We start from the raw sequence: 12,428 nt of genomic DNA on the forward strand, positions 1-12,428 counted from the left end.
TGGATTTTTCTTCGGGTCCTCCGGTTTTTCCTTCCACATTTAGAATCAACCTGTGCGTTAACAGCATTTGACTACTGCTATACATTTCCACTTGATGATAATCCACTTCCGTTGAGCTATCATTTGTGACAACCAGGTCACCAAAAAGAGCTCTATGGCTCAGTGGGCAGTTACCCGGTAAAGTAAAAATAGCAAACAGTAGTCAAATAATCATCGCTCCACCTTCGCGACGGATGTATTCTCTCTGGACGCATTCCGCTCTGCGTCTGTTCGCTCCGTTATTAGCGTCGATCGTCGGCCGTCACCGTTCTGTCTGGCCATGCCGCGTGCCGCGTGCCGCAGCCGCCACTCGCTTTTTAGTGAGCGGCCTTTCACCCTCCCCCCCCCCTCGACGTCGTGAACCTGCCGTGGGTTCCCCAATCCCACGTTCTGTCGAGGTGACGGCTCGCGACGCAATTCAAAGCGCGCGGGGATCTCCCACCACGCTTTCTTTTCTTAGAGCCGAGTCTCCACTGGTGTTGGACCAGATGACGCCAAAAGGCGTACAACTCAAAAACGGTGCACTATCAAGAGTATTGAGAGCTTGGGGTAAGCATTTACACCTCCTTTACCAGTGGTAAAATATAGTAATAGGTTTTTACCCTTTTAGCTGGCACCAAAACTGACACCTTTATACGAGGGATCATGTGTTTTCACATTTATGCGTTTTTTTTTATTCAGGGCCCCTTGATAACGTAATGCTACAGGCCCCGCGCGCTCGCTTCATCCGGCACCACAGATGCAGAGAAACCCGACACCGCACGGAGCAGCGCGCTCCGGACCGGCGCTGCGAATGGGAAGCGAGAGCGGAGCTCGCCGCTGCGGGAGGCACCGGGACGCGGGGGGGGGAGCTGAGTAGATGGTGGGGGGGGGGGGGGGCTGAGGAGATAGGGGGTGGGGGGTCAGGGAAGGAAAGTTTGAACAAAACAAAGGATGACACTGAACAAAGGGCTGCTTGGGGGGTGAGTAGGAGGGGGGGTGGGTGGCGTTGGGGGCTGCCCCCACCCCCTCCTGGCAGCGGAGGCCGGGGCAAGAGAAGGAGGTGGTCCACGGGCGAGGAGAGAGGTGGGGGAGACGGGAGATGCGGGGACACACCGGAAGAGACTGAGAGATACGGAGGGACACCGGGAGACACGGGGAGAGACACGGGGAGAGACACGGGGAGAGACACGGGGAGAGACACGGGGAGAGACACTGGGAGAGACACGGGGAGAGACACTGGGAGAGACACGGGGAGAGACACGGGGAGAGACACTGGGAGAGACACGGGGAGAGACACGGGGAGAGACACGGGGAGAGACACGGGGAGAGACACGGGGAGAGTCACGGGGAGAGACACGGGGAGAGACACTGGGATAGACACTGGGAGACACTGAGAGACACTGGGAGAGACACTGGGAGAGACACGGGGAGAGACACGGGGAGAGACGCTGGGATAGACACTGGGAGAGACACTGGGAGAGTTACGGGGAGAGACACGGGGAGAGACACGGGGAGAGACACGGGGAGAGACACGGGGAGAGACACTGGGAGAGACACTGGGAGACACTGAGAGACACTGAGAGAGACACGGGGAGAGACACTGGAAGAGACACGGGGAGAGACGCGGGGAGAGACACGGGGAGAGACACGGGGAGAGACACTGGGGGAGAGACACTGGGAGAAACTGTGAGACACTTACACTGGGAGACACTGAGAGACACTGGGGGACACTGGGAGACACCGAGACACACCGAGACACACGGGGACGCGCCGCACAGACGACCGTTCTGGCACGGCACCGCGGGGTGGCGAGGCCTGCGGGCCGCCGTGCGGGGCCCTCGCCATGCGCCGTTTGTTTTTGCTGGGCCCTGTTTGTTTGTTCTACGCTACGGAGCCTGCGGAGAGGAATCCAGAGCCCGGTAGTTCCTGCCCAGACGGGGGGGGGAGGGGTGGTGGGGGGGGCCACGTGGCCGAGAAGCGCACTACTCGCCAGTCGGCGTGGATCGCGCCGGGGATTTTCGTCGCGGTAACCGGCTGAACCGAGGGCGCGTCTCTAAAATAAAAACGTGGATACCGATCGTCGGCTCGTCACGCCGTCACACCGGGATTGTGTGACCGGCGATTTGGTGGAACGCAACACGCGGTGACCGATAAGCCCCCTTGTCTCTCTCAAGACTCCCTCTCACATCCCTGTCACCCGCATTTAAAAACGCATCTCGCCACGGCGGAGGAGGTCGTGGGTTAGATCCTGACCCCGACGCCTGCTGCTGTATATTTGGATTCTGCGTCTCTCTCTCATCATCATCATCACGGTGGCTAGGAGATGTTGACTACCTCGCCTGGTACGCAGGAGGTCTGGCTCTCCTCTCTCCCCGTGGTCACGTGGAATGTTTCTCCGGCTGCTGTGAATTGCCACGTGATGATGAGCCACTTACCTGGTAAAATAAAAATAGTTTGGGTAAGTCTCTCTGCCTCTCCCCTCTCTCCCCTCTCCGCATCTCCCGCCCCTCTCACCTGCATCTCCCCCTTGTCCCCGGGCCGCGGGGGCTTGGAGGCCTCGGTGTGGGGGAGCCGTGCGCTCTCCCGCGAGCAGCGCAGCAGCGCCTCCACCACGTACAGCGCCTCCGGCTCCGCACTGGCGACGATCTGCGTGGCACCATCGTTGGCACGGGGAACACGCAAAGTCACTCCACGAGATTGTCTGTGTAACTCTGTGGGTCTCTGTGGGTCTCTGTGTAACTCTGTGGATCTCTGTGTAACTCTGTGGGTATCTGTGTAACTCTGTGGGTCTCTGTGTAACTCTGTGGGTATCTGTGTAACTCTGTGGGTATCTGTGTAACTCTGTGGGTCTCTGTGTAACTCTGTGGGTCTCTGTGTAACTCTGTGGGTCTCTGTGTAACTCTGTGGGTCTCTGTGTAACTCTGTGGGTCTCTGTGTAACTCTGTGGGTCTCTGTGTAACTCTGTGGATCTCTGTGTAACTCTGTGGGTATCTGTGTAACTCTGTGGGTCTCTGTGTAACTCTGTGGGTATCTGTGTAACTCTGTGGGTCTCTGTGTAACTCTGTGGGTCTCTATGTAACTCTGTGTAACTCTGTGGGTATCTGTGTAACTCTGTGGATCTCTGTGTAACTCTGTGGGTCTCTGTGTAACTCTGTGGGTATCTGTGTAACTCTGTGGGTCTCTGTGTAACTCTGTGGGTCTCTGTGTAACTCTGTGGGTCTCTGTGTAACTCTGTGGGTCTCTGTGTAACTCTGTGGGTCTCTGTGTAACTCCTTGGGTCTCTGTGTAACTCTGTGGGTCTCTGTGTAACTCTGTGGGTCTCTGTGTAACTCTGTGGGTATCTGTGTAACTCTGTGGGTCTCTGTGTAACTCTGTGGGTCTCTGTGTAACTCTGTGGGTATCTGTGTAACTCTGTGGGTCTCTGTGTAACTCTGTGGGTATCTGTGTAACTCTGTGGGTATCTGTGTAACTCTGTGGGTCTCTGTGTAACTCTGTGGATCTCTGTGTAACTCTGTGGGTATCTGTGTAACTCTGTGGGTCTCTGTGTAACTCTGTGGGTATCTGTGTAACTCTGTGGGTCTCTGTGTAACTCTGTGGGTCTCTGTGTAACTCTGTGGGTCTCTGTGTAACTCTGTGGGTCTCTGTGTAACTCTGTGGATCTCTGTGTAACTCTGTGGATCTCTGTGTAACTCTGTGGGTCTCTGTGTAACTCTGTGGTTCTCTGTGTAACTCTGTGGGTCTCTGTGTAACTCTGTGGGTCTCTGTGTAACTCTGTGGGTCTCTGTGTAACTCTGTGGGTCTCTGTGTAACTCTGTGGGTCTCTGTGTAACTCTGTGGGTCTCTGTGTAACTCTGTGGGTCTCTGTGTAACTCTGTGGGTCTCTGTGTAACTCTGTGGGTCTCTGTGTAACTCTGTGTAACTCTGTGGGTATCTGTGTAACTCTGTGGATCTCTGTGTAACTCTGTGGGTCTCTGTGTAACTCTGTGGGTATCTGTGTAACTCTGTGGGTCTCTGTGTAACTCTGTGGGTCTCTGTGTAACTCTGTGGGTCTCTGTGTAACTCTGTGGGTCTCTGTGTAACTCTGTGGGTCTCTGTGTAACTCCTTGGGTCTCTGTGTAACTCTGTGGGTCTCTGTGTAACTCTGTGGGTCTCTGTGTAACTCTGTGGGTATCTGTGTAACTCTGTGGGTCTCTGTGTAACTCTGTGGGTCTCTGTGTAACTCTGTGGGTATCTGTGTAACTCTGTGGGTCTCTGTGTAACTCTGTGGGTATCTGTGTAACTCTGTGGGTATCTGTGTAACTCTGTGGGTCTCTGTGTAACTCTGTGGATCTCTGTGTAACTCTGTGGGTATCTGTGTAACTCTGTGGGTCTCTGTGTAACTCTGTGGGTATCTGTGTAACTCTGTGGGTCTCTGTGTAACTCTGTGGGTCTCTGTGTAACTCTGTGGGTCTCTGTGTAACTCTGTGGGTCTCTGTGTAACTCTGTGGATCTCTGTGTAACTCTGTGGATCTCTGTGTAACTCTGTGGGTCTCTGTGTAACTCTGTGGTTCTCTGTGTAACTCTGTGGGTCTCTGTGTAACTCTGTGGGTCTCTGTGTAACTCTGTGGGTCTCTGTGTAACTCTGTGGGTCTCTGTGTAACTCTGTGGGTCTCTGTGTAACTCTGTGTAACTCTGTGGGTCTCTGGGTGTCTATGGATCTCTATGTAACTCTATGGATCTCTGTGTAACTCTATGGATCTCTGTGTGTGCGTGCGTCGTCACCTTCGTGTTGGTCTTCTTGTGAAAGTTGACGACGACGCCCCAACCAAAGTCGTCGTCTTCGTTCCTAACCTGCTGGCAAAGCGGCAGACAATGACCACCACCACCACCCTTGCCACCACCACCACCACCACCCACCACCACGACACCACCACCACCACCACCACCACCACCACCACGACACCACCACCACCACCCATCGCCACCACCCACCACCACAACCACCCACCACCACCACCCACCCACCACCACCACCCATCGCCACCCACCACCACCCATCGCCACCCACCACCACCACCCACCACCACCACCCACCACCACCACCACCCACCACCACCACCCACCACCACCACCCACCGCCACCCATCGCCACCCACCACCACCCACCGCCACCCACCACCACCACCCACCCCCACCCACCCCCACCACCCACCACCACCCACCCCCACCCACCCCCACCACCCACCACCACCCTCGCCACCCACCACCACCACCCACCGCCCTCGCCACCCACCACCACCACCCACCGCCACCACCACCACCACCCACCCCCACCACCACCACCCATCCCCACCACCCACCACCACCCTCGCCACCCATCACCACCACCCACCACCACCACCACCCAACCCCACCACCACCACCACCACCCACCACCACCCACCACCACCCACGCCACCACCACCATCACTCACAACCACCCATCACCACCCATCACCACCACCCACCACCACCCTCGCCACCCACCACCACCACCACCCATCCCCACCACCCACCACCACCCTCGCCACCCACCACCACCACCCACCACCACCACCACCCAACCCCACCACCACCCATCCCCACCACCCACCACCACCCTCGCCACCCTCACCACCACCACCATCACTCACAACCACCCATCACCACCCATCACCACCACCCTCGCTATCATATACTTGGTGTTTGATCTCCATAAAGGGTAAAACGATTCTTATTTTTCACACTTTGATACTGGCCACAACAACAACAAAAAAGGTCCCACGGCACCACCACCACCACAACGACGACAGCGGCACGCCAAGGGGCGGCTCCGCGCTCGGAAAGGTGGCGATGTTAAAATCGGGGTCGTTGTGGGGGTCGACTCGGCCCATCATCCCCCTCCCTTCCGCGGTGGATAAAGCAGGCGCACCGCTTCGTCGGGGGGGAGGTTGTCCAATGGACTGAGCGGGGTTGGGGGGGGGGGGGGTGGCACGAGAGGCAGAGGCCTCGACGCTTCGGTGGGAAAAATAAATAAATTCATCCTTTGGTTGATTCCACGGCAGGGCCCTTCGCTCGCATCTCAAAATAAAAGCGGCCGTTACATTTTTTCTTAGCCTTTGCCATTTCATGAAACGCTCCCCTATCTCTCTCTCTGCCCACCCCCCGTATCAAACGCATTGTTGAGAAAGAAAAAAAAAACGACAACGCTGGCTGGAATCATCCGGTTTCGCCAAAAACGCAATAAACGCTACAAATTCTGGGTGGATTTCTCTGATCCGAACGATGCCGGGGCACCGGTGACATTTCTCGTTTCCTTGCCCGCGGGGGCTTAAGGGGAGGCTCGTGGCCCCATCGCGAGCCCACGCACGTGCGCAGCGAACAAAGGGGAGCTCAGTGGCCACCGCATCGCACATCCCCCTGAATGTCACATTCACGATTACCCCACAAATACCACATTCACCGCTACCGTTGCCGCCGCCAGAGATGCATGCGCATACGTGCGTGCATACAACCGGCAGAGCGTCATCAAGTCCATCGAAGAGCTTCCCCCCGGCCCCCTTGCCCACCCCGCTTGGCCTTTAACAGACGCATGGAGCAAGCGCTGCTAAGAGAGTAAGAACGTACGAAGGCCCGGCACCGTGGCATGCAAAGCAGGCTGGTGGATGGGTGGTCAGCACCGCGCCATTTCTTACACAACCGCACCATCAGGTAACTCATTTGAGGCCGAGTCTCCCGTGGAAAGGCCCACGACCAGTTCAGATAATCGTCGCCGGTGTCTGTGGCCGTCGAGCGGGACTCGCGGCGCGCTAACCGCTCCACCACTGCTCGTGCGCCGTGCCGGCCTTCATCGGTGCTACTCGCGAACCCGCAGTTGCCTCAAGCGTCTGTTAAAGGTTGTGGAGGGGGGGGGCGGTATCTTTCTCTTTGTTTGTACCCTAATATCGCCGCGCGTGCACGGATGCCTGCCGCTCTGCGGAGAGGCCGTGCCCTGTGCCAAAACGAACGCGAACCAGCGGGGGAATTCGCCAAAGCGACGAGCTCAAAGGGAACGAGCGAGCGCGGACGGTCGTGGCCAATGTGGCTACGGTTAACGGCAAAACACATCGCTCAGCCGGCCCCCCCCGCCCCGCTCCGAGCCACCGCATCAATCCGGCGTCGGCGCGGCAAAGACGGATCTCCAAGGTGCTGTTAGCAAGCGCCTATTGAGGCTGGCTCGTGTCCCCTGGGAGCCCCACCCCCCCCTCGCCCAGCGGGCAGCGGCCATCGTGTGAGTTATGTGGTCAATATCACGGCGCTAATGGAAGGCAGATTCCCGGGGAACACGGAGGGCGACGAGGAGTAGCGGGGGGGTGGGGGGAGAATCGAATTGACTAAGTGCTCACGCACACGCTGGTACACGCAGATACACACACACGCACACTCAAGCAGATGTGCGCGCACCCGCTCGGACTCGCAACACAACAACAGCCCAGTGACGCGAGTGCGTCCAGATCTTTCGAAGGATTCACGAGCTCCTCGGCACAATCCAGCTTGGGTGAAACCCAGCCTGGATCGTAGTCAAACGAGTGCAGCCTTCACGGACTGTTGGGGCAAGTGCCGTTAGCGAGTAGCACCTGTGAAGGCCGGCACGGCACACGAGCGGGTGGGAGGCCAGCACCACGCCCGACTGCCTTTGTCTCTCCCTGTGACGATGTTTACACGCCGCGCCGGGTACTCGGGGAACTCTGCTGGGTTCGTAGCGCGGTGCGCTAACCCCTACACTATCACTTTCCACATACAGACACTAGGACACACACTCACCCTCTCACTCGCCCGCTCCCTCTCGCTCACCCTCTCACTCGCCCGCTCCCTCTCGCCTCTCACTCGCCCGCTCACCCACTCACCCTCTCACTCGCCCGCTCACTCGCTTCCCCCCTCGCTCGCTCACTCTCCTTCACTTGCTCACCCTCTCACTCACCCTCTCACTCACTCGGTCGCTCGCTCACCCTCTCACTCACTCACGGTCGCTCGCTCACCCTCTCCCTCACTCACTCTCGCTCACTTGCTCACCCTCTCACTCGGTCGCTCGCTTGCCCTCTCACTCACTCGGTCGCTCGCTCGCCATCTCACTTGCTCATCTCACTTGCTCATCTCACTCGCCCTCTCACTCGCTCGCCCTCTCACTCGCTCGCCCTCTCGCCCTCCCCCACCGGCGCGCACCTTGACCATGCGGCCCGGCTGCAGGAAGGGGATGCAGTACTTGGGGCGGCGGACAAACTCCTCGACGTCGCGGGCGAGGCGCGCCAGCTGCTGCCGGATCTTGAAGTAGGCGCAGACGCTCTCCTCCTCGGGCACCTGCGTGCCGTTGTACATCTGCTCCAACATCTTCAGCTCTGCGGCGGGAGGGGGCAGGGGGGGGGGGGGGGCGTTCTACGTCACGGACGGCCACAGTTCCACGCACGCAGGCGGGCGAGGCCGGGACGAGCCTCGTTCGCACGAGCGACCGGAGGTGACCGCCACGGCGCCGAACGCAAACCGAGAGAAATCGGAGCAAGGGCAAACCGCGCCATCGCCCGCCGGCAGACTAATTCCCGAGTCGCCTTGTGCCGCACGGGGACGGCTGCCGCTGGGGGGAGAAGCCCCCTGCCCCCCCCCCCCCAACCGGGCTCCACGAGAAGCTCAGCGTCACGACGGTTCACCATCAGCGTCACCAGCATCGTGGTTAGCAGTAGCAGCATCATCATCATCAAACGACTATCTTTTAATATACCAGGGAAGGCCCACTGAGCTACGTAGCTCTGTTTCGGAAGCGACCCGGCCACAAATCACAGCTCAATCAAGTGGGGCTCGTCATGTGGAAATGTAGAGCAGCAAAATGCTTTAAAAGCACGTTCCTTGATGCGCAGGAAAAACCGGAGGACCCGCAGGAAAATCCACGCGACCACGCAAACTCCAAATATACAGCAAGCGTCAGGGTCGGGATCGAACCCACGACCTCCTGTACACCAGGCGAGGTGGTTAACATCTCCTAGCCACCCTGATGATGACGATGATGAGAGACGCAGACTCAAAATATTCAGCAGCAGACATCGTCAGGGTCAGGATCGAACCCACGTCCTCCTGTATACTGGGCGAGGTGGTTAACATCTCCTAGCCACCCTGATGATGACGATGATGAGAGACGCAGACTAAAAATATTCAGCAGCAGACATCGTCAGGGTCAGGATCGAACCCACGCCCTCCTGTATACCGGGCGAGGTGGTCAACTTCCCGCTACCGTGGCGATCATCATGATCAGCAGCAGCAGCATTACAAACGTGGCACAGGATTTTACTCGGCCTGGCGGTGGCGCGCTCGCCACTTGTGGTTCGAGCCCGTCGACAGCCCTGGTCAACACTGCGAGAGCATCAACAGCATCTTCTTGGTTCTTTCGGTAAAGTCACGTAGAATGGAAATAATAACATAATAAAAATAAAACATAATAAAATAATTCTCACGACGTTTCGGCCACAACGCAAGCAGCAGTCCCTCAGGTGAAGACCAGGTCTGTCGGGGAGACAGCGTCTGAATGAAACAACACCACGCTTGGAGCATATATTTAAGCTGGGTTGGAAGGTGGGAAGGTGCGCCTTGACAAAATAATTTGCATATCAAGAGGAATTTAGCATATTTATGGGAAATGCAGGTATGTGATTAGTACTACTTGTGAGATGCGTAGGAGGTGGGCGGGGGGGTTTCAAAGTCATATTATGCCCGTGCATTATGCAGGATTATAGCAGTATCAAAGGGAGGGGATAGGGGTAGCATTAATAAAGGGAAGGAATGTCAACAGCAGTTGCCTAGTGCCGTCAGCGTCACAAGTGGGACCTTCCAAATCCCGCTCGCGTCGGCAACAGCCCGCAGCGAGGGATAATCCACCGTCACAGTTCCTATGACCACTGTTTCATTGGTTTCATGGCTTTATTTTGGTGATTTCGAAAAGTGTATTGGTTTAGCCATGTTTGTTTGGTGTAGTACAGAGTTAGACTAATGGCCTTAATCTAAGTTGTCTTGTGGTTGTTGTTGGTTGTTTGACTTGCATCCCACTGGGATTTTTGCACACAGCGTTGGCGTACGGTGTTTTTTTCTGCAATATTTTGCCGTCTTTTCTTAGATTTTCTGTTTGCACTCAGTTACATATTCACTTCAAGATGTTTTTTGTTCATGTTTTTTGTTTGTTGCGGTTGCACCCGATTCAAGAGCCGAATGGCTCACAGGGCTCTACACCTAATACATGAACTTGAGCTTGAACCGCCGCTCGGGTGACGCGTCCGGCCACGGCGGGCACGGCGATTGGCGCGGGCAACGCAACGGGCAACCATCGCCATCGTCAACCACCCAGCGGTGGTCACTTAGGGGGCAGGGGCAGCTCCACGTGACCCCAGCCGACCCCCCACCCCCCCCCCAGTCTCACCGCCCGCTGCTGTCAATGTGCCGCTTTGTGTTCGACAACAATGGAAGATCGCCGCGCGTCTGTCTCCAATTGTCACTTCCAACGACACCGCGCCCCCCCCCCCCCCCCCCCGTGTCACCCCACGTGCCCTTCAACCTCGTGACCCCGCGGGGGGGGCGGCCGGGGTTGTTGTTGTTACCGCACGAGACCCAACGAGTCACGGCTGCTCCTCCAGCACGCAGCACGTTCGGTGGTAACGAAGAGCGGCGGGGGGGGGGGGGGGGAAGAGCGAGGGGGAAAAAAAGTCGTGACAACCCCTGCCGTCCCCCCCCCCCATCATGATTGAAAGGAGCGGCTCTCTTTGCGCCAGTGCCAAGTTGGTTTTGAGGATAAACAGAACGCGCTCGCCCGCACGCTCTGGGATCCACCACGACCCCCGCCACGACCCCCACCACGACCCCCACCACGACCCCCACCACGACCCCCGCCCGCTCGCCCGCCCGCTCGCCCGCCCGCTCGCCCGCCCGCACGCGGAGGGGTCACACCACCACGACCCCCGCGTTCGCACGGCGGCCCCAAGACCCACGCAGAGCCACGCGGACAAAGATCCCCCAGGTAGCCGCTCACGCACCGCTGCTGGGGGCAAGTGCTTCGACGGCGCGGTGCACGAGAGGCCGCTGTGGCTAGGAATGAGTGGAGCGAGGTGAGAGGGGGGAGGGGCCAGGTGAGGGGGGGAGGGGCCAGGTGAGAGGGGGGAGGGGCCAGGTGAGGGGGGGGAGGGGCCACGTGAGAGGGGCCAGGTGAGAGGGAGGAGGGGCCAGGTGAGGGGGGGGTGGGGCCAGGTGAGGGGGGGTGGGGCCAGGTGAGAGGGGGGAGGGGCCAGGCGTTGCCGTGGGCCACCAGACCCTTTGGTGGAAATCTTGTTGCGAGGGTGGTGGGGGGGGGGGTATAAAAACCCCGCAGTCAGCATTTCCCCGGCGGTTAATAAACACGAGGCGACTTTAAACAGCAGCAGGAAGGAAAATAAACAGGGGCCTAAACAAGTGCGTTTGACAAGCATCTCCCCGAATGTTTTGAGCGTCTTGCTGGGGGGTGGGGGCGGTCACGGCGTGTTCACGTGCGAGCTGTAAAGTTGCTGGGTGCGTGGCGGGTAGCGCTACGCCGCGCTACGCCGCGCTACGAACCCGGCAGCCCGGGTTCGATTCCCGCTCACGGCCAACGCAAGGTGATGATTATCTAAACCGGTCTTGGGCCTCCCCTAGGTCGACAAATGAGGACCCGGCACGGTGTGTAAACATCGCCACTGGGGAGACAAAGGAGGCCGGGCGTGGTGCTGGCCACCCACCCCCTCGTGTGCCGTGCTGGCCTTAGTAGGTGCTCGCTAACAGCACTTGCCCCTACAGCCTGTTACAGGCTACATGGGGGATCTTTGTCTTTGTTCATCACTGCACACACACTTTCTATGCGCACACACACACAAAGATACACATCAACTCACACAGACAATGACTTAAAGCTTTCCTAAATTTACGTCGATAGGTTCAAAGAAAATAACAAAAAACTACGACGTCCCCTTTTTCCTGAAGACGACTGCTTGTGTTGCGATCGAAACGTCATCGTTTATTTTATTTGAACCTATCCACGTAACTTTACCGAAGACCCAAAGAATGTGAATTCCTGCAGTCACGAAAGCTTTAAGTCAAAATATAAACACACACAAACCCTCAAACCCACACCATATGCACACACTAGACACACAGACTCAAGTACTTCTAATTATTCATTAATAAACGCGTAAATCTTGTCACCTAGGCTCTCACGAGTGTGCAATGTTCCTGCACCCTCCTACACAAAGGCAAAGATCCCCCGTGTAGCCTGTAACAGGCTGTAGGGGCAAGTGCTGTTAGCGAGCACCTACAAAGGCCGGCACGGTACACGAAGGGGTGGGTGGCCAGCACCACGCCCGACCGCCTTTGTCTCCCCAGTGGCGATGTTT

At 57.6% G+C, this 12,428-nt stretch overlaps 1 protein-coding gene across 1 annotated transcript in view; it reads right to left on the reverse strand.

The window, feature by feature from the left end:
* Positions 1 to 12,428, reverse strand: part of MTREX (Mtr4 exosome RNA helicase) — a 98,199-nt gene that overhangs the window by 65,573 nt on the left and 20,198 nt on the right. Inside the window, exons 17-19 of the mRNA XM_061577354.1 lie at positions 8,221 to 8,393; positions 4,783 to 4,851; positions 2,536 to 2,667 (exon numbers count right to left, since the gene is read on the reverse strand). Coding sequence (XP_061433338.1) covers positions 2,536 to 2,667; positions 4,783 to 4,851; positions 8,221 to 8,393 — 374 coding nt within the window. The remainder of the gene's footprint in view (positions 1 to 2,535; positions 2,668 to 4,782; positions 4,852 to 8,220; positions 8,394 to 12,428) is intronic.

Source organism: Lethenteron reissneri, chromosome 64, assembly GCF_015708825.2.
Source record: "Lethenteron reissneri isolate LAM-NWPU_2019-01 chromosome 64, ASM1570882v1, whole genome shotgun sequence".
NCBI lineage: Eukaryota > Metazoa > Chordata > Hyperoartia > Petromyzontiformes > Petromyzontidae > Lethenteron > Lethenteron reissneri.